The sequence below is a fragment of the Colletotrichum abscissum genome, assembly GCF_030869225.1.
Source record: "Colletotrichum abscissum strain IMI 504890 chromosome Unknown Scaffold_66.1, whole genome shotgun sequence".
NCBI classification, from domain to species: Eukaryota; Fungi; Ascomycota; class Sordariomycetes; order Glomerellales; family Glomerellaceae; genus Colletotrichum; species Colletotrichum abscissum.
In genome coordinates, this window is record NW_026850510.1 from 91,004 (window position 1) to 112,288 (window position 21,285).

Below are 21,285 nucleotides of genomic sequence, written 5' to 3' on the forward strand. Positions count from 1 at the left end.
TATACTTACCGGTACTCACCAGTCCGGAATGTGACTAGCACCGGACTTCAGCTCAGGGTAGCGGGCGCCTTCCAGGACAACCACACATGATCATTGGCTTCAACCTTCGCCCGTGAAATGCTGTTGATGCAGACTGCAAGCGGTCAAGCGGCCTCACTGGCACTCGATGAGGCTGGTACAGTAGTGCACCAGAAAGACGATGGACCACTCGCGGAGCTGAGCTGCTACAGCTGCCTGGATGTCTCAAAGCCACCACAACAAGATGGTGGCTTTGCTTTGGTGTGCGCGACCCAAGGACTCAGGGCTTTCTTCATGTTGTACATTGGCGAATTCCTGGCTCGGCGAACTCTGTTTTCATGACCAGGCCTATTCTGAATTATTCGAAAGCTGCATGTGGACAATCGTTGACGTCTCCTTCTGGTCTGAATAAGAATATCAACCAGCGAGAGACAAGACCTCGACTCAACAGGTGTTCAACGATTAATCATGCCGTGATAAAGGCTAGTAGCAAACATGCATCAACACCCACCAGCGATACAGCCCACTTTTGACTCGCAAACGCAGTATAATCTGCAAGCTACTGAGGACATCGACGAGTACCACGATGAGCTAGGCAAGAAGAATCGTCCACCTCCAATACCGACGCGTCCAGACTATCGACCGAAACCACTGCAATGGCCTTTCATCGTATGCATGATTCTCGTCCTCTCCATCTTGGTGGGGTTGGTGATCTATGCTCAGAATACGATGCCAAATTCAGACAGCACAGCAGTTATTGAGCCGCGCCATTACCTGGATTCACGGCAGGAGTCCAGTTCTATCAGCGAGAAGTCCTCAAGTCCAAGTGGTTCAGCACAGGACCTATCGTCTTCAGACTCTGGTCCGTCTTCTGGTATACAGCTGTCGACGATCATCCAAACTAGCAATGCCGATCTCCCGAGGACTTCTGGGCCTGGGAGATCTCCTGCTTCGAAGTCAACTTCAGCGGCTCCTGTTACTATATCGTCGTCAGAAAAAGCATCTAGTGTAGCTTTTGTAGTATCAACGCAGCAAGAACAATCTCCCACTGGTCGACAAGAGAAGGCACAAGTCACAACCACCACCTCGGCATCAGGAAGTGAGGCACAGAGCCCGACCGTCTCCAGTCCGCCCTCATCTGCGCCGTCTGACGAACTTCCTACCGAGACTACTACGGCTACGGATGATCCAAATTCAGTGGCAACATCATCATCATCACTAGGCACTTTGAGATCTAATGATGTTCAGAGTAAAGAACATAATCCAACTTCAGGGCCAACATCGTCACCATCACCAGGCACTACGAGATTTAATGATGTTCAGAGTAAAGAAGTTGACTCTATTCTGGCTTCACCGTTAACAACCAGAAGACCGCAAAGTTCAGACAAGACTAAAGACATAACGGATTCGACAGTAAGCGGCAAAGAAGCCAGCTTGATTTCCTCCTCTGGCGGTTCGAACCATCCCAACGCTCCTGTCACTAGTGCCGCATCATCTTCCAGCTCATCATTGTTGGAGCCCATCGGAAACGACAAGGTGTTTTCCATCATCAAGTCCGAGTTCACTTCTACAGTCACAAGACCTGGATCCACTTTCCAGTACACAACATCCATCGTAGCCAGTACTCTGTGGAGCTATTCGACGACTGTTGAAACAACAATACCCGGAAGTACTGGCGAGAACACGTATACACGAGTGATCACAACTGCGACGCAGAGGTCGGTCACGAGAACCTTGGCAAGTAGCAACGTGGTTATGACCACGACACTACCTGTGCAAACCACCCAAACAGACGTTATCAGCGACGACAAAACAACCTACTACCAGACGACAACCAAGACAATTGGTCGTGTGACAACCTCAACCTCGGCTGCACCAGCCTCGACAATCGTCGAAGTCACAAATGAAGTGGGAGAGGCGACCATAACCTCAACGGCCCAGTTCACATCGCCGGCAAGGGTCAGCACCTACAGCTCTGTTGTTGTTTCTGCCGTGCCGACGACTATTGCAAGTGTAGCTACCTCGACTGCGGCGGGGGTAGTGTACGTATCCGTAGGAACAACCGAAATTACCAAAGTTGTTACCATTCCTGGAGGGTCGCGAGGCCAGCAGAGCGAGCAGCCTAACCCAGTCACACAACTCATCACCAGCGTGTTTGACGGGAAGGTTGTGACAGTTGTGGAAACGGGGAAACCTCAGGTTTTGGTGACCAATGCTGGAGGTGTCTTCACTGGCGTTTATACGCCACCTGCGGAGACGGTCGAGACGAGGATAGGGGGCGAAGAGACGCAGATGGTAGTCACAGTCACTCCGTCTCTGGTTGTAGGCCTGGTTGCCGTCCAGACTACCATTGCTGGAAAGCCTACGGTGGTCCTGATTCAGTCTACAAACGCCGCAGGCTTCAAGCCGGTGTCTTTGACTCTTGTGTCCCAAATCGGCGGCAGTACTGGCGTCTTCACAACCACCGACGCCCCAGAGATCATCAGGACAACCATTGATGGTAAGGAGACTTTGACAACTAGAACACCGGCTCCGAGGGAGTTTACTTCTGTAATTGGAGGAACGCCAACCACAATCGCGATGGTGACGACGCCGACTGGGAGCACACCTTTATCGTTTACAGTGATCACGACGATCGGAGGCTCTTTGAGCACGGTCATATCAACTCCAAGCCCCACCACATTCGTCACTTCAATATCGGGCAAGCTCAGTACGATCACATCCACTCCGAAGCCTAGTACACGAGTGTCCACTATTGGCCCCTCCACGGCGGTATTCACCTCAGTTTCCCATCCAGGGTCGACGAGCAAACCCGATACCGTCATAACCAAAGTCGAGAAGTTCGCCTTCACCGATGGCGATTACTTCCTCGGCAAGTTCCTTCCGGTGATTCTGGCCGTCATGGTTGCAATTCCTCTCCGAATTATTGACCTCAACGCGAAGTTATATCAGCCTTTCCACGCATTATCTCAAGAAGGAGGTGCACTCGGGAAGAATAGCATGACCATTCAGTTCGAAGGCTGGAATGGGTTTTTGGCTCCTTTCAAAGTTCTCAGGCAAGGTCATCCGGTCCCTTTCATCACGACACTGATGGTATGGTCATCGTCTCTCCTGGCACCCTTGGCAACTGAGGCGATTGGGATGAAACTACATGGCAAATGCAAAATCACCGCCATCGACGGCTGCGGCATTCAGCTAGGCGTCTCCCCAAAATTAGCCTATATCTTGATCGCGTTGCTCGTTCTCATCGTCGCTCTCCTGCTGGTTCTCCTGTACCTCCTTCGCAGCTGGAAGACTGGACTTCACGCAAATCCTTGGAGCATCGGGGGGATATCGTCACTTTCTCTGAACGCAGAAATTCGGCCACATCACGTCAAATTCAAAGCTCACGAAAGAACAATGGCAGACAAGAACTACATGCTGGGTTTCTTTGAGAATAGACACGGTCGAGACGAATATGGCTTCATCTACTATGACGAATCGGCCGACAACTTGCAATCGGCAGGGTCAGGAGCGCTATCGACCGATGATGAGTCGCATATTATCAAGCATCCACACGGCAGTGCGACTAATGGCCGAAAACAAAACCCTTTCATCGCGCTTACGAACTGGTGGCGTATTGTGTTCGTATGCTTCTTGCTTGCCTTGTTCATCATCATACTTTACTATCATGTTACGCTTGGTCTTCGTACTTCTTTCAAAGACTTCATGGACAGTCAAACATTCGGACTCCGTTTCTTCCTTGCCGCATTGGGTGTCATTATTATTTTCTGCTGGGAATCGATTTTCATGAGTGAGTAGCCCCGATCCCAGCATCAGCCAGGATCGAGGAGCCTGACTAATACAGATTGCAGGTATTGCTATTGTCAGTCCGTATTATCACTTGGGCCGGCGTTCGCAACGACCAGAATCATCCATCCTTTTTACACGCCCCACAAATGGATTTTACGGCATTTACGCCGCGATCATCAACGGCGACATAGCGCTGATGCTGGCAGCTTTCATGTCCATAACAGCCGAGTTTCTTCCGATGCTGTTGGCCAATGTACCGTACAACCTAACTCAGACGCTCAACTCCCACAACATCTGCTCGATTATTAGTCTGACGATCTTGGCGCTGATGATCGTGGCTGTGGGAGCAAGTTTATTCATCAAGTGGCCCGAGATGCCAGTTGATCCCCGGAGCATTGCTGGCGCAATGTATTACATCAACGAAAGCCAAATGTTGGATGACTTTGAAGGTCTATCGCAGCTGTCTTCGGTGGATAGGAAGAAGAAAGTTGGGGAGTTGGGGCGGAGATACTTTTACGGCGCTTTGACCGGAAAACATGGGCGGCGTATGGGCGTCGACTCGGTGGAGAGCGTCGAAGACACTGTGTATACCGGGGCGAACTGGCTTCCACCGCATGATGATAGCGGTGACCTTGATCAAGGGACATCACCATATCGGGCTCCAGCTGCGGTCAGTTTGGGAAGAGGTCCTGGCTCAAGACACAATATTCCATATCACGAAGGAGGGGATTGGGTGTGACGATATTGGCGTCAAGACGTGATGCTAGAACCTTACTTTATCATAATTATTAATCGATTTGCTAATTTTTAATGACCAAGCTTCGACTTGGTATAACTCCATCGCTGTCATTTGTTCTAGCAGTGGATTGCCGGACTACCGCCAGCAAGTCCGCCGAGCAGAAATGTTCCGAGCCAAACACCACTGAGCACGGAGAGAAAGTAGCCAACATTCATCGTCATCACCGCAAGCATCCTATGAAAATTGTCAGCCAGATTGACATCATGCAAGTGCGAAGGTGTGGCTCACAGGAGATATCCGATCCCTCCCACAATGACCTCGTAAGTTGCTCTTGCAGCAGCAGCACCAGCCCGCCACCCTTTCCACCGTCCCACAATATCTTTTCGGATCACCGAGCCGGCCTGTCCTGGCTCAACACTCTCTGCATGGTGACTTGTCAAGGCTTGCTTGTCCGATTCGTAGACGGAGTAGTTTCTCCAGAATCGGTCTTCGAGTACGGGCTTAAGAGCGAGTAGGAGGCGTAAGATCGAGCCCAGCACGATAAGAAAGATGCAGGTGCCCGCATATTGACCGGGACTTGTCGGTGTCCATGCGTCCGAGTAGAGCGGTGTTTGGAAGGCTTCGAAGAATGTCATAGCCATTTCAGACATTGACATCGACATGCTCGACATGTCGCCGGAGGCAGCACTAGTCGATGTTGCCATCGCCATGGCTGTGCTGGTTGCCATGTTCATATCCATTTCGGTCGACTATGGAGTGATACTCTAATCGGTGGATATTTGCTCTGGAATGATTGAGCTTTCAATCCGGTTGTAAATTGATACAGTCGATTCTTGTCGATGGAATTTCGCAGAGTCGATGTAGTAGGGTGTATTGTACTTAGTGCTTAGTCGTCGATAGACAAATCTGGTCCCATCATTGATATCGATGGCGGCATCATATGATTTATCAAAGTTTAGAAGACTCTTCCTCTCATCCACTCAGGGTAGATGGTACCGTAAAGTGGAAGATCGGCACGAGCGTTACTATGAGCAAGTTTCTCCCTCCATCCCGGGTGGCACGGCATCTGACGTCCGTGTCGTCGGAAACAATGTGGGAAAAGAGGGTCCCGAAACGCGCAAGTTGACTCCATTCTCCACGTGGAAATCTGCCAAATCACAAAGCTTAGCCAATTGCAACCCCTAGGTCAAGTTGCCGACGCATCTGTTGGTCGTCTAGTGTGACATTAGAACCGCAGTGTGGCATGGGTGGTGCTTATATTCCGGATAGGGAGAGTTAACGAGCTCAAATGTGCTCAAAACCCTGGGAGTTGCAGCGCAGGATTCCCGACTTCGCGAATCGAAAAAACGCGCTCAAATGTACGTGGCAACCGGTTTGATACCCTGATAGTCCTCAATATCACGGCAGGATTGTCTGCGATGGCCAATGCCAAATTACGCAAAATCTACTTCAGCGTCAACTGATCCACAAGCGAAGTGATTGTCAGCGTTTTGCCAAGCACGATGCTTATGACATTTCTATTGTAAACCCTTCCTCGCACTCGTCTTTGAGCAGAATTTCACTCCCAGAATCCTACTTGAGTAATCGAAGCCTAACGCCATAATGTCTCTTCCCTGGCTGAGCCAACCGGTCATGTTACACTCCAGCCGCGATGCTGGAACTTGCTCTATGACACCTGAGCAATGTGCTTTCAAGACGGGTTACTGGGTGTTTTGGTACGAGGCTGATCATCGATACGGACTACCTACTGTTGCTTTCTTCGTAACGGTTATATTGTTTGCGGCTATTGCCAGCTTTGCCTCGACATACGCCCCGACATCGTGGAGAAGAAACTCATTATGGCTAAGGACTTTGTCATCAGGCCGTCTCTTATCCTATAAGAGTTGGCGGCTTGGTTCCTGGAACACACAGTCCCTAGGCACATATCTCCTCGGCGCTGTAGGTGCTATGTTCTTCTTAGGTACTACTACCTCCTCGCGTGAGGCCCTGTGAGATCGAAGACTGACAATCTTCTAGCAATGACCCTCGGTCCTCAGCCATACTACTGGCCTAACACCAAACAACTGAGCTTTGGAAACTCGCCGCCAATTGCCACTCGTGCCGGTTACATGGCATTGGCATGTATGCCATTTCTTTTGTGAGTAACTCGAGAAGTCCCCAAAGATCTTATTGTTGGCTTTTCTAACCCTGTCTCCGTAGCATTCTAGGCGCTAAGGCAAACCCGATTTCAGCCCTGACCGGTATATCCCACGAGAAACTCAATATCTGGCATAACTGGGTGGCATGGGCTATGTTTGTACTTGCGCTGGTCCATACGTTTCCTTTTGTCGTATTTCACATCTGGAAAGGCGACATAGTCAAGCAGTGGAATGATGGAGGTATGTGGGTTACAGGCGTCATTGCTATCCTAGCTCAAGCATGGTTGACCTTCATGTCTATTCGTTGGGTCCGGTATGTTAACATGTTCATCGTTGTCCCCCCGGTTTCTGGATGCAGACATGAAGACATTACTGACAGTCAACTTGCTTTGCCAGGGACCGATATTACGAGCTGTTCAAGGCAACTCACCTCTTTGCAGCCGTTGTCTTCTTCATTTTCTTCTTCATCCACTGCGACTTCCGTCTCACCTCATGGGACTACTTCATCGTCACAGCTGTGTTGTACGCTCTATGCTTCTTCTACTCACAATTCAAAACCTTCATGGAGCACGGTGTCGATCACGCCCGAGTATCACTGGTCACACCTCATTGTCTGAAGGTCGTCATTGAAACCAATGCCCGGTGGACACCGGGACAGCACGTGTATCTGAGGTTCCTCACTAGCGGCATGCACTCACTGACTGCCCACCCGTTTACGATCTGCTCGATCCCACGACACGGCCAGCGAAACGAAATGGTCTTCTATATCCAACCGAGAGGAGGGATAACTGCTAGGCTTGCTGCGATTGCTCGGAAAGTTCCGGAGGCACCTGTTAGAGTACTGCTCGACGGTCCGTACGGTGGCGTTACGGATCGATGGTTCGCTGGCTTCGACCGAACGCTCGTTGTTGCCGGGGGTGCAGGGGCAGGATTCTCTTTACCAATGATCGAGCACATTTTACAACGACAATATAGAGGGACCGCAAACACAGAGATGGAAGTTATTGTGGCAACCCGTGATCTGGAGTTCCGGGAATGGTACTGCAGAGCATTGGACGACATTATTGCTCGACGTCCCCATGCCGAGAACACAAAGGCGCCATGTGTTTCAATTTCTTTCCATGAGACCGGGACCTCAGTGCAAAACAAGTCGACCTCGTCAAATCCAGAATCTCCGACATATGATGCAGACAAGGAGGTGATTGAAACACCCGGGAAGTCTTCCGACACTGAATGGCAATCACCTTATGGGCTGGTCAGTTTACGCACCTTCAACGGACGACCAGATGTATCCGCAATTTCCAGGCGAGCCATTGAGCAATCAGGGAGCGTTGGCTTAATAGCCTGTGGTCCGGCATCATTGGTCTTCGACTTGTCTCAAGTTGCGGCCGAAGCCCAGAAACGCATTCTGCAAGGCGGAGGTGGTGCCAGTGAGGTCTGGTTCTACAAGGAGAACTTTTCGTAAGTCTCCAGTGCCTTTCTCCCATCCAAGTCCATGAATGCTAATTCGGCTTTTCAGATATTGAACGCAACTAGCATGCCGCAAAGACAACTTCCAGTTGCCAGCGTTGCACTGAGTACTAAAATACACGCTTTTGTCGCCCAATATATTACCGTAAATTGTACTGAACTTTTATGTGGTGGTTTTTTCCCGGCTTTACAGGCGCAAAAGATCGACCTTGACGGGATCACGCTTTCAAGGAAAATCACACGATACGGTACACTTTTTAACTACACAATACGCGCAATGTGCCCCAAGCACGCGCTCAATGCAATATGGTGATTTCGATACGAAAACCGCCATGCAATTCGGGATGGGCAAGCTGCCCTTGTACTGAACTTTCATATCATCCGGATCCATTCCAACCACTTCCTGTGATCTTGAAGGTACTCGTGCCGTGATCATCCCTGGTGGGACGCGATCTTACTATCTAGCGCTTTGAAATCAATTGAATAATCTATCTCGTTTTATCTAGACACATCCGTGGTCTTAACTTCATCTAAGACCAGCCGTTCCCCGACGCTCATCGGATGCATTGATATTGGGCGCAATCACCATCGATTTGGCAGAACTCTGAGGCCAGTGGGCAACCCGTGGCTTGTTGCTCACTGCGGGTATGAAGCAAGGGACGGAGGGCACCAACCCCCGGTTGAGATTTCGGTTACGTTACCATAGCACAGCATGCGTTGTTACATCAGACCGTTAATTTGCGGGGCAGCTCTGCTGATCTATCTCTGAAAGTTAGATGAAGTGAGGGGTGATAACACTGAAGCCGAGATACGAACCAAGACATATATAGCTTTCCTGGATAAATGGTCAATCATTCTAATGGCAATGTAATGGAGGTGCATTGGAAGTGTTCGAAGAGGGCAGGCTATATCATCAACCTGCGCCGAAATAATTTCAAGTCATGGCGCTCTTGCAGCTCATCACGGCATTCTTCTGCACTCCAGTGTTAGCAGGGGGTCTGCAACTTCTCCCTCCCACCCTCCGAACTTCGGAATCCTCTCCAGGCACTGTATGGCACGTCAATAAAAGCCCAAAGACCATCTACATCGAGGAAAGTTTAGCCTCCAAAGCCGATACAGATGGCTTGACTCTAATTCCACCAAGCGGCCACGACTTTGCGAAGCTCTTCCAACAAGACATTAGCGAGCTAACAGGCGTCAACTGGACATTACAGCGCGTCGATCGTCTCCCCAGCCCCGCCAACGCCAGCGGCATTCTTCTCGGCTCTTTCACCAGCAACACCTCGTCGCTCACCTACGAAAATGGCAATCCTACGTCGGAAGGTTATGAGCTCGTCATCTCCCCGTCTGGCGCGTTCATCGGCGGAACAGGCGCGCGGGGGATGTGGTGGGGGACCAGAACCTTGCTCCAGCTCCTGCTGGTAGGGAACGGGACTCTGCCCACAGGGCGATCGGTTGACGCGCCGGCCTATGCCACGCGAGGCTTTATGCTCGATGCCGGACGCAAGTGGTACGCGCCCGCTTTCCTCAAGGAGCTGTGCAGCCTCGCTTCCTTCTTCAAGATGAGCGAGTTTCACTATCACCTCAGCGACAACTACCCGCTCAACCGCGGGCAGAACGCGTCATGGCAAGATGTCTACTCCCACTTCTCGCTGCGGCCGGAAGATGAGAATTTGTTGCCGATCCTTCACGGTCGGGAGAACGAGACCTTATCCCGAGAAGACTTTGCCGATCTTCAGAGTCATTGCGCGTCAAGAGGTGTAACTGTTATCCCGGAGATCGAAGCACCAGGTCATTGCCTCTACCTCACCAAGTGGAAGCCCGAGCTCTCATTGACGAAGCGCGACTTGCTCAACTTGTCTCATCCGGATACCATCCCAACTGTCAAGCGTATTTGGTCGGAGTTTCTTCCCTGGTTCGAGACGAAGGAAGTTCATGTTGGCGCAGACGAATACGATGCGACGCTGGCTGACGACTACATTGGCTTTGTGAACGAGATGTCTTCTTTCATCAACTCCACTGTCGGTAAGAGAATTCGGATCTGGGGAACAAACGAGCCATCCGAAAACAAGACTATCTCCAAAGACGTAGTAATTCAGCACTGGCAGTACGGCGAATCGGACCCGGTTCTGCTATCAAACAATGACTACGACATAATCAACTCCGAGGACTGGTGGGCATACATGTCTCTTAAGAACGACCACATGCCAATTCTGCCTGCTCGCTACCCCCAATTTTACAACGAAACTCGAGTGCTCAACTTCGCCAACGAGCCTAAGTGGCAGTGGACACCGGCGGATTTTAACCCGTTCAACAAGACCATGCAGTTATCAGATAGTTCACCGGCAAACAGAGGTGCCATTCTTGCGGCTTGGAACGACAACGGCCCGGATGCCTCTACCCAGCTGGAGGCGTACTATGCCATGCGCCGAGGCATAGCGCTGGTCGGAGCACGCGCGTGGAGTGGCAGCCGTGGCGCACAGCTCGTAGACGAAGGGGTTGCGCCTAGCATTGACTTCTTCACGCCTCTCGCACCGGGGCAGAATCTTGAGCGTATAGTGACGAAGTCCAAGCCTACATGCAAAGGGCCATTAGTCTCATGGTCTCGTTCTACCAATGAGTCTGAGGCAGTACACCTTGGCCATGGAAGTAAGGGCATGAACTATACCCTGACGCTGGCTGTCACTGGACCTTTCACACTGTCCGGTCCTGATACCGCTCTCGCATTAGATGAAGGTGGCAGCCTCTCATTCACTGCGGACGGATGGCCTTATCCTCTTCGGTCCGTGAGCGAACGAGATGCTATGCAGCTTGACCCTGGGCACCCAGGCCGGATTTGGTCGAACGTATCTACTTCGACACACGAGGCAGTTACGATATCGAAGCTCCCTGCGAACGTCACCATCGTCACAGACGTGCTCCATGGAAGCATGGCCTGGATCAATGGACAGTTCGCAGGGCGTTTCGAAGTGTTTGTGTATGGGGGTCGTAACACACTTTTCAGCTGGAGCCAAATGGCCTTCGTTGCGCCGTTGGAAGATGTACGTGGCCCTGGGATACAGAGTCTTGTGGTCGACAACGTTGCCCATTTTACGAATTAGAAAGACCCCTTAGACCGATTCCAAGAGAGTACCTATACAGGTCGCGGATACTTCCATTCAATCGCGTCTCTTGTCGAACTCTATGTCTAGTCAATTCTTCTGTGTTCTGCCCGATAGTGCCCCCTTCCTAGATGAAAACTAATAGGCCCGGTCCTCTGTCACCAACAGCCCGCACCCTAGATTCAATCTCAAGCGGACTCCCTTCGTGTATCACAAAGTGCTCATCCTCAAGTTCATCCTCCAGACCGAGGATCCTGTACACATTCCTTCCGACCAAGTCCAATGCACTTTTCTCACTCAGCCGCCCTTCGCCATTTTTGAACGCCGCGCCCGCGAGCAAGCCAAGGTCTCGCACGATCCAGTCCTCCTCCAAGCCAATAGCCACATCAACTCCAGCCTGAGCCAAGACATCTACACTTGTGCCGTTTGTCAAAGGCGCGCCTGTAAGCGCTCGTCGCTGATCCCAAGAAACCGCAAAAGACTGCATTGGTGCCAAAACAACTCCCACTTTGGCTGCAAATAAGGCGTCGGCAACCAGGTGAGCTTCGGCGCCACCGTATACGACGAAACGAAGCGTGTTCGGGCTGTCTACGAGCTCTGAAAGAACCTCCTCAACACTGCTTTTGACGTCTAACAAGGCAGCGATGGTGTCTGCGCTATGCACAGTAACGACGAGTGCCATCTGCCCTTCGACAACTTCTCGGAGAAACGCGACCTCCGTGTATCGGTCTTCCACAAGGATAGTGTCATTCGCAGCGAGCGATGAGACTGCCGTGAGAAGCTTCCGTCGCAGCTCGCCAACACCTCCTGAGATGGATGAAATTCCATTAACCCCGCTTTTCGCGGAAAGATCGAGAGTATAGTGCACAGCAGCGTCGCGAGCAAACACGGCACCACGGTCGAGAGTAGTCCCAGCCCCGGTGAGAAACCCAGTGCTTGTGCCGTGATGCGTGCCGAGAGCCGTGAATTTGGGGGCCGAGATGGCTCGGGTGACACCATAGCGGTGGGCAACTTGCAGTTTATCCGTATCGAGGGCGAGCCCGTCAACACCGCGACTGAACTTTCCCCCGTCCGCACCGTTGTCGGTATTTCGCTCCGAGTCTATGGCGTTTAGACCGATCGTTGAGCCAAAGGCGATGAAGGACGGAGTAAGATGGCCGTTTTTGAGGTGAATTAGAGTACCTTCATGGCTAGACGCAACTTTGAGCTCGGCTTCGCAGCCTCCAATACAAGTAATCTTGCCGTTAGAGACGGCTACGTTGTAGGTTTTCCCATTGGCTGCTAAGCCACTCACTGTTACGGAGTGTAGTACTTTTGAAATTCCTGTAAAGACAACGTCGCCCTGCATGATCTGAGGCTTTACGATAACCTCGCTGAGATTCTCATCGGGGACTATGGTACCCTCATAGGTCTTGTTAAGTCTGACTGGTTCGTCATACTGAGCAGTACCGTCAATCCAGACCTGGACTGGCGTAGCCCCAACGCTCAATGGGTCACTATCCCAGACGACGATATCGGCATCAAAGCCAGGCTTGACTTTACCGAGGCGATGCTCCATTCCCAGCCTCTCAGCTGGGGCAGTGGTGACGGATGCCAGTGCAGCGTGGTAAGGCAGACCATACTTGTACGCTTTCGCAGCTTCAAACACGACGTGCTGTGCATTGAGCACCGGATTATCGCTCACGTAGATGGGCGTCAGTCCAGCATCATAGAGATGTTTTCCCGCGTATTCTGAGCCCATAGCAGCTTCGGCTTTGTACCACATGTTGTCGGCGAAGAGGGCGGACGCTGGTGGATTATTTCCCCATGCCCGTTTGAGAATCTTGGGAATGACGAGTGAGTAAAAGACGCAGCAATGGGAGATACCATCAAGGGCTTTGCGAATACTTACCTCGGGCACGAGATGCGTCTGGTGGGCATGATGAAATGCGCGGATGGGAAACTTGAACTCATTCGTGTGATCCACGAAAGCCTCGAGATCATTAATGGTGTAGCAATGAGCATGAACATGGACTTGGCCCCTGAGCACAGCAATCAGTGCCTCCCATTCTAGGTCGTGGCTGAGATAAGTCTGGACATTGTCAAAACCTTGAGCAGCGGCGTGGCACCAGTCATCTTGCTCGCGAATCAACTTGGCAGCATGCTCGAAAGCCTGACGGAATTCCCAGCTTTCACCGAGGCGGCTGTACGGGCCACGTTCACCCGCCTTCCCATGGACCTGCTTCGAATTCTCACCACATGCCATCTTCATATGCCGCCAGGTATGATCCGGGTCAGCTAGCATATCAGTTACGCTTGTTTCATTGCGTCCGTCAGCAGCTCCGACGGCGTGCTTGACCACAAAGGCTTCGCCTCCAATATTGTTACTTGATCCAGGAAGAATCAACGACGTGGTAACGCCGCCAGACTTGATCACCTGGAGTTGATGATCCGTCGGCTGAATGCCGTCAATGGATCGGACATAGGGAGTGATATCTTTCGACAGCTCGCTGACGTCCTCATTGCCGTGTAGTGTTGGCAGTGAGTGCACTGCAGCATGGCTGTGCATGTCGATGATGCCGCTGGTGAGCGGCCGCCCACCCGCATCGTAGACGAAAACATCTCCGGGCAGGGAGGCTATCGCTATGCCCTCAGCGACCTGTTTGATGAGGCCGTGCTCAATGAACACGTCGGCAGAAATCCATGAATAGTCGGCAGACCCTTCGACCGGCTCCCCGACCCAGATTGTTGCGTTCCTGATGACTGTGGGTTTCTTGCCGTCCACGTAGCGGGCGTTCCGTGTCCTCCCGTAACCAGGCGGGTCAATCGGTCGACTGTGCAGTTTTCCGCAAGTCGACAGATCCTCTCGCAGCTGGCGAGTTGAGAGCCCATGAATCGTAAATTCCGGGCCGGAGACGCCGCCCACGGGGTAAATCTGTCTCCATTGCGCGTAGACGATGAACGCGAGGCATGCTAAACCAAGAACGCGCAATGTTCGCGACCTGCGGGGTAAAAGTTGGAGAGCCGGATGATGCCGCCGCCGCACTGACGAAGAGAGGACACGGCGACTTTCAGCCGCTGTCGCCGCTGGTGGGCTGTAGGGCGGCAGCTCATCCATCTTTTCGGCGCCCGTAAGCGGTGCCATTGTTTGAGTCGTCGGTGTCGGTGGCTGAGGAAGACAACAGAGCCACAGGGTGGGTTTGAAGTTGAACAACAGGACACATAATACTGGTAGCAATGGACAACAATAACGGCTCCAGGTCTGTTTGGGTGAGGGCGTCCTTGTCCCCAGCCTCCAAGGGGCTTTGATGATCGCAACAAGGATCCAGGACAGGGCTTAACTCGCCTAAATTAGTTCCGGGCAGCCCAAACTAAAACTAAACTCCCTCCCAGAGCTCTGTTTCCGCGGCTGATGATATGGTGCTCATGGGTCTGTCAGAACACGGAGCCACTGGTGCGTACATGCATGTAGCCGTAGAGGTAGACCTGTTTGAAGACGTGGCATAGACTTTCACATTACTGGATACTCAGTACCCTGCCCGTTTTCGTCTGTCATACGTTGCTCGTCCGGCGGGATGTATCGATTGACTCTGGCCACTGACGCCATCTAGATTTAGACCCCGCTCTGATCACCGTGCACCTAGATGGTACAGCAGAGGAAAAAGAAATACCGCATGATGAATACGAGAGTGTGTGCCAGACTATCTCGGGAAGAGATGCCGGCATCTCGAACTAGGCGGCGAAGAATCGGATACGGGATCTGTGTTGTACTACAAGAGCGCTTTTCTGTTCACAATTTTGATGAAGGGTACAATGTCATTTTTATCACACAGACCGTTTCATTCAAATGTGAATCCCTCAAGGGAAATCCCCCACTTAGTGATAAGTCAAGCTAACGTAGGTACATGTATTTGGTCTCATTTATCTACACTAGTGCTGCCGCTTAATGGGCCTCAACCAAAGTCTCCTTCACAGCCGGAGCTTGCTTAAGCTCCTCAGACACTTCAGGCGCGTGCGCCTTAGCGGTCGGCTGCGCGTACGGAGTCCACTCCTCATCGGCAGTCATGCCGCCGTACAACATGGATGGGGGGGCAAGAGCCTGGATATCGGGGGTGGCCTTGAAGAGGTAGAACTTCTCATCATGCCACTGGCCAGCAGTGACGTATCTGCCCTCGCTGTCCTTGAACATGGTGTCGTTCTCGGCGCGGAGGAAGTAAGCGATGGAGTAGCGGTGCTTCTCAGAGTTGTACGGGACGACACGGTGGATGCACGACATCATGGTGTGGCCACTGGCAAAGCGGAGGGAGTCGCCAACGTTGATGATGGCGCACCCCTTCTTGGGAGCGACGAAGCCGAACTCCTTGGTGCCGGGGGGGCGGATCTGAAGTCCCCACTCCTCGGCGAAGAGGAGGGTGAGGGAGCTGATGTCGGTGTGCTTCTGGTGGCCGATTTGGGTGTCCTTGATGGGGTCGGCGGGGACGTAGTGCATCATTGCCAGTGTGGAGGTAGAAGGGCGGTCGTTGCGGTGGGCGTTCTCGTAACGGGCGGCACCGACGAGGCCCATGGCGGTGGAGAGACCGGAGAGGACGGTCTTGGTAACCAGGTTGGATCCGGAGATGGCGTTCTTCAGAATTGCCTTCTCCTTATCGTTCTGGAGGATCTTGGGGAACTTGGGGTCGGATCTTTGGATCTCATCACGGGAGACCTGGAATGGAGAAGGTTAGCTGGAGCTCATGTTCAACCATCATGGGAGTCTCAGGATAAAAGCTCACCTTGAACATCTCATATCCGTCTCTGGTATTGGGAAGACCACCCGTTCGTGAGCCGACGGGCTCATATCTAGAATTAAGCCATGAGCATTTTCTGAGTGTTCCAGTCTCATTGATGCGGCCGACACTTACCCGAGATGTGCGGTGATGAGACCGAGCTCGTTCTTATCCTCGATAGGGGCCTCAAAGTAGCGGTGCATGAGCTCCAGAGTCCTTTGCTGGTCGTCGAGGAATCTGCTGCCATCGAGGCCATTCAAGTCCAGGTAGAAGAAACCCTGTTGCTGGCAAATGCGGAGCATATTCTCAAGCTCGGCTGGCTCTTGGGAGAGGACGCGTCCAAAGTCCACAGTCTCCATGGGGTAGACGGGGACCCTCTTCCCGGACCACTCGACGGTCTGCGGGACTTCAGTGGAGATACCCATTATGAAGCTGTGTATAGGGAAGCGGAAGCTGGAATTCTGGGTAGTGAAGACGGTCTTGGAAGATCGAGTTTACAAATCGTAGGCCGAGACTTGATTTCGACAAGATGAGCTGCTCTCCCAAGCTTAAACCCCGCCGGCGAGCTCTCCTACTTATACAATTCGAGACGACCAAGGCCCAGAACCCTGAAGACCTGAACAGCTCTGCCTGAGCTACACCTGAAGCTCCGAGTCTGATCTGCGTAGGCGCACCAACAAGACCCTTTGCCCCTCATTGTCAGCAACGCGACGAGATCCACCCACATCATCATTTCTTATCCTCCTTCCAGATTGCTGTGATTAACAATGTCCCATTCAATGAGACCTAAAGTTTCATGCAATGGTGCGGGGTCTCGGGCCAATCGGCACATTTCTCCATATCACATGCGTCCCACGCCAACGAGACTATCACTGACAGCTCGAGGAGCTCGATGCCTCTTTCGTATCAAAAGTGGATTTCGTGCTCTAGCGCTGCTTGATCTGGTTCGTGATGGCGGCACTCTGGTAGGACCCCGCTCTCTCAAACTACTCAATCGGATACGGTCCGTCTCATGCAGGGCGTAGAAATTGCACCATTTCTTGGCCATCTTATCATTTCTGGAAGAAGAAACAACCCAGTCCAGCCGAGAAGGACAACGCCTCTTTTCAATCTCCAAGTTTAGCCAGATGCGTTTTGTAAGTACGTGGACGAGGACTGTTGGCCTAGGCAACACCACATAAACAACAAACACCCCGCTCTCGGTAGATTTCCTTATATGCTTGGAGGGGCATAACTTTCTTCGGAATTGCATCCTCTCGGTCTTTTACCCGACACTAAGATTGCCAAGCCCGGCAGATGGCCCATCGTGCAATGTAATTGCTTATTCATTGGCTCATGTCGGACAGAAGGGATTCACCACAGCTCACCAATGTCTCTCCGGTCACACGAAGCTGTGCTAAATTTCTGCAGCTAGGCTGACAGCTTAGTCGCAGACAACGTGTCGTCCGCGTGGCAGAGACTTGGGCCATTGTCGAGACAATGCAATCGTCTTCTTGGTGACAGTCGAAGAACCACAAGGGTTCCTCTGAGAGGCCGCCACCATCCGGGAGTATCCGCAAGAAGACCCCTGGCTAGGATCTGACACTAGGCGACCAACCACACATTCCATCCATCTCGAATTGGCGATGCGGGGTAATCTCAGTGCGGTATCCGCGGGAGACGCGAAACATCTGCAAGCGAGCAGCGTTGCACACATGTAGTTGGGATTCGGAGGAAAGACCCCGACTACAACCCCCACGGCGATGGCTGACCGAGATGACGGAGTTAAGATGGATAAAAGTTGAGATGACATTTGACGTCGCAACACACAATTGGCGATCAGTTCGGTATGAACACGTCGAAACTTGGCATTCTATGGTGGCCAATGAGGTACCGGGAGTCGCAACCGAGGTTGCACTTTTCTCAACGACAGTTGCATTGGCCAAGGACGCACAATTAATAAAACAGGTTGAAAGACTCTTGGCTTGTATTCGGAGTTTCATAGTTCAACTGTCAGTCCGTCTAGTTTGGCGATAGCTATCAATACTAATTACTTTGCTTCAGGAATTGTAGTCCTTTCGTCGCAAACAACCAACTCAACACCTGTTAGGTACTTTAGGATTGTTCACGAACATCATGACGGGACGTAATCGCATCGTAGAAATGTTTTGTTCACAAAGGACGTACAATTTAGTGAAATTCAAGTAAAGGATTGCACACATGAATCTATTCTTCATATCTAACGGAGTCTGCTCTGCTCCAGGTGCCAGACAGGAATCGGTGATATAAGATACATATCAACAAACTTCTCTCTATCGAGCTGGGCTTTCTGAAACAGAAGAATCATTCCATTTCTCCCCTTCAACCCTCCTGATTGAGTCTATTTGGGGCATCCAATACCCCAGCCAGTGACAGTGTCGCAGCAGTCGGCATCCTATTCAGCAATCAGTAACAAGCTCAACCTCAGGAAAGTTGCAGTGACTTACACAGGTGGCGGACACAGGAGTGTTGGTGCCCTGCTTCATGACGTTGTAGCAGAAGTTGGCCGAGTTGGACGCGCACCAGACTGAATCGCCGTTCTGGTTCATGCAAGACTTCTGGCCCTTGCCCCAGCAGCAGTCTGTCTGGGGGTAATTGCGTCCGACTTTGCACTATTTCATTGTCAGTTGCTTTGTGACTGAGAATGGTTGGAAAGTTAGAAAGCTTACCTCAGCGGCAAGAACGGCAGGAACAGCGACAGCTGAGAGAATGGCGGTGATGACGACTGAGAACTGCATTTTGAATGAAGGTTGATGATCGAAATCTGATCTTGAAATGAGAGTTGATATAGAAAAGAGTGGAAGACTGGTAGTGAATTGGATGTGTAAGTGTGAGGATGATGAGAGACAAAAGATATTGAGAAGGATCCTCAACGCTTCTTATATCCTCCAAGCCTCGTAAATGGGTTTCCTCATTCTCCTATGAACCCGACGCGGCCATATTCTCGGTGATCCCGATTCCAGAATAGACGCACAAATACTCAATTCTTGACAGGATAATCTAAAGGAGTTTTTCCAACGCAATGAGACTGAACTAAGTTCGCAGAAGGCGGTGCATTCTCTAACAGTCTAGTGCACCTACGGGTGATCCGAGATAGATTCCCATCAAATCCCGGTATCCACAACACCTCGTAGGGCTGTGAGGGTGCCTTGCCTGGCTGCGGTACCACTCAGCGGTCCAAACCTACAATCCGATGCCGCGCTATAGTTGCGAGTGCAGCGCATGGATAGTCTTGATTCAAGCATTTTTTTCGGCTCAAGAGGGCGCGATACCGAGGACTTGGGTTGATTAAGATCTATCTGTACCTGACTTGCATATACCATCACGGGCCATCTTCTGCTCCAGGCCGTTGGCACGAACTTGGCTTACGACGCAAGGAATTTAGCTTTGCAGGGAACAGTAGCTTAATGTGAGACTACGAGCACGGAAGCACGGCTGTCACTTGATAGCTGCTCCATATTGCAGAGTCTATTTTATGGGGTAGTTCACGTAGGGACAGCGATGAAATCTAAGTGAACCCCGCATACCAAGCCCGAGTTGTTAAATGGTAGAGCCTCATTGGGTAGGCGAAAGAATGCCTTCAAGAGTAATTGAACCTTCTTGTAGTCTTGGCAGGAGCCAAGAGGCGATGTTCTGTAAGGGGTGGTGATGATAGACAAAAAATGAAGCGAAATTCGGACATGGTGGAAAACTGCACAGAATCGTCCGGATAATTTGGTGACAACTCAAGTCGAAGTATGATATTTGTTGTCTTAACTACTGTCGGAAATCATTTGTGCAAAATGATACTTTACTAGAGGTTTCATTGAAGCAATTTGTTTGCTATGCATCTGTTGTGTACTGAGTTTCCTACTAGAGAAATGAGAGCTTGATGGTGTACGGAAGTCTGTCACTTGATCCCGCCGGGGTACTTGAAGGTGAAGTTTCTATAGAGCGAGCAATGTCATTGTTTTGTAGTCTGCTAGATATATCATGACCATCTCCTTCTATCTAATTTGAACCAATCTCAATCCGCTAGATCATCTCTCCTCATAGTCTATCTATTTGGGGCAGCCGGTTCCCCAGCCGTTGAGAGTGTTGCAGCAGTCAGCATCCTGGTATTGGGTCAGTAAGAACTAGCTCATCTCGAATCAGTGTTGCATCTTACGCAAGTAGTAGACACCATAGCCCCATTGGGTCCCTTGACATTGGTGCAGTAATTGGCGGTATCGGCCTCGCAGAAGTACTATTCTGTCCGTTAGTACTGTTTTCCATCATTGACCGAAAGAGGTGTACACACCCGGTTGCTGTTCTGTCGCAGGCAGGACTTGTATCCATCATTGCCTCCCCAGCAGCAGTCAGTACGAACAGAGTTTCCGATCGCGCACTGCAGCTTGTTAGTGTGCCCGTATCATCTTATTGAGGCATGTTGCCAAGCACATACGTGAGCAGCCATGACGGTGGAGCTAGCGGTGGCAAGAGCGGCCAAGAGAATGTTGGAGAACTGCATTTTGAAAAATGGGTGAAAAAGTGAAGATATAAGAAATCTTGTAGTAGTGAGAGACTGTGAGTGAGATGTGTCGAGTTTGACTGTGTTGTAATGATTGTGAGTGATGAGGTAGGAAAGTAGATGGTGAAAGGAGAGTCAAGTCGATGACTTATATACACGAGGGTATCTCTTCGTCGTAAAGCAATAAGGTACGCAGTTCACAAGTTCATCTCCAAAATCTGGAAAAGACACTCAGATCGTGACGCTATGGCTCAGTCGGGATTCTCTTAGGCCAACACAACCACGGTTAAGACGATGGATGCTTAGCCTCGTTCCATCACAAAAGCTTGATAAGTTGGTATCCCAAATTCGTCTGAAGATGCGATCTGAAGTCAAGAGACAATTGTCAGGGATATCTAGTCAAGCTACGGTGATGTGCCGAAGCTCTGGCCAGATGGTGGGGCATTTACGAGCCCTGCGACGACTTGTCGAGCCACCAGATGGCCCGAGTATGAGCTATTAATGAATACGTTTGTTCTTTCTACCTTGGTCTGCCGTCTAAAGTGCAGATCCCGTGAGGCAAATTCAACTCGCATCTACATAGAATGCCGTGTCATGGTCGGTTTCGGATGCCCAAGCGGTAGTCGAGTCATGGCTCCGTGATAACTAAGCGGGGGTCCAATCGTTCGATTTACGTGTCCTAAATAGGCAATTTCAACATTTCTATCATCTCAGCCACGTTACTAGACGAACAAAGTTTGGACTGACTTGAAGATCCAGTTCGTCTTTACTTGTG

General features: G+C 51.1%; 9 protein-coding genes across 9 annotated transcripts; 4 read left to right on the top strand and 5 right to left on the bottom strand.

The window, feature by feature from the left end:
• Positions 1-513: 513 nt before the first annotated feature.
• CABS01_15402 (uncharacterized protein) lies at positions 514-4,549 on the top strand (the record flags this gene model as incomplete). The annotated part of the gene is made up of 2 exons (XM_060548737.1): positions 514-3,811; positions 3,873-4,549. 2 exons carry the CDS (start codon positions 514-516, stop codon positions 4,547-4,549), a joined length of 3,975 nt encoding a protein of 1,324 aa, XP_060391856.1.
• Positions 4,550-4,665: 116 nt separating this feature from the next.
• Positions 4,666-5,289, bottom strand: CABS01_15403 (ctr copper transporter; the record flags this gene model as incomplete). Its single annotated transcript, XM_060548738.1, has 2 exons — positions 4,666-4,783; positions 4,838-5,289. 2 exons carry the CDS (start codon positions 5,287-5,289, stop codon positions 4,666-4,668), a joined length of 570 nt encoding a protein of 189 aa, XP_060391857.1.
• Positions 5,290-6,151: 862 nt separating this feature from the next.
• CABS01_15404 (uncharacterized protein) lies at positions 6,152-8,152 on the top strand (the record flags this gene model as incomplete). The annotated part of the gene is made up of 4 exons (XM_060548739.1): positions 6,152-6,509; positions 6,566-6,686; positions 6,749-7,000; positions 7,084-8,152. The coding sequence occupies 4 exons, from the start codon at positions 6,152-6,154 to the stop codon at positions 8,150-8,152; spliced, it is 1,800 nt and encodes a 599-aa protein (XP_060391858.1).
• A 946-nt stretch (positions 8,153-9,098) lies between these two features.
• CABS01_15405 (glycosyl hydrolase family 20) lies at positions 9,099-11,258 on the top strand (the record flags this gene model as incomplete). Its single annotated transcript, XM_060548740.1, has 1 exon — positions 9,099-11,258. The coding sequence occupies one exon, from the start codon at positions 9,099-9,101 to the stop codon at positions 11,256-11,258; it is 2,160 nt and encodes a 719-aa protein (XP_060391859.1).
• Positions 11,259-11,385: 127 nt separating this feature from the next.
• CABS01_15406 (amidohydrolase) lies at positions 11,386-14,382 on the bottom strand (the record flags this gene model as incomplete). Its single annotated transcript, XM_060548741.1, has 1 exon — positions 11,386-14,382. The coding sequence occupies one exon, from the start codon at positions 14,380-14,382 to the stop codon at positions 11,386-11,388; it is 2,997 nt and encodes a 998-aa protein (XP_060391860.1).
• Positions 14,383-15,180: 798 nt separating this feature from the next.
• On the bottom strand, positions 15,181-16,428 carry CABS01_15407 (2OG-Fe(II)oxygenase; the record flags this gene model as incomplete). The annotated part of the gene is made up of 3 exons (XM_060548742.1): positions 15,181-15,942; positions 16,010-16,076; positions 16,139-16,428. 3 exons carry the CDS (start codon positions 16,426-16,428, stop codon positions 15,181-15,183), a joined length of 1,119 nt encoding a protein of 372 aa, XP_060391861.1.
• A 1,330-nt stretch (positions 16,429-17,758) lies between these two features.
• On the top strand, positions 17,759-18,092 carry CABS01_15408 (uncharacterized protein; the record flags this gene model as incomplete). The annotated part of the gene is made up of 2 exons (XM_060548743.1): positions 17,759-17,994; positions 18,047-18,092. 2 exons carry the CDS (start codon positions 17,759-17,761, stop codon positions 18,090-18,092), a joined length of 282 nt encoding a protein of 93 aa, XP_060391862.1.
• Positions 18,093-18,362: 270 nt separating this feature from the next.
• Positions 18,363-18,759, bottom strand: CABS01_15409 (uncharacterized protein; the record flags this gene model as incomplete). Its single annotated transcript, XM_060548744.1, has 3 exons — positions 18,363-18,416; positions 18,469-18,633; positions 18,691-18,759. The coding sequence occupies 3 exons, from the start codon at positions 18,757-18,759 to the stop codon at positions 18,363-18,365; spliced, it is 288 nt and encodes a 95-aa protein (XP_060391863.1).
• Positions 18,760-20,061: 1,302 nt separating this feature from the next.
• Positions 20,062-20,510, bottom strand: CABS01_15410 (uncharacterized protein; the record flags this gene model as incomplete). The annotated part of the gene is made up of 4 exons (XM_060548745.1): positions 20,062-20,115; positions 20,169-20,246; positions 20,301-20,387; positions 20,445-20,510. The coding sequence occupies 4 exons, from the start codon at positions 20,508-20,510 to the stop codon at positions 20,062-20,064; spliced, it is 285 nt and encodes a 94-aa protein (XP_060391864.1).
• Between the last annotated feature and the right edge of the window lie 775 nt (positions 20,511-21,285).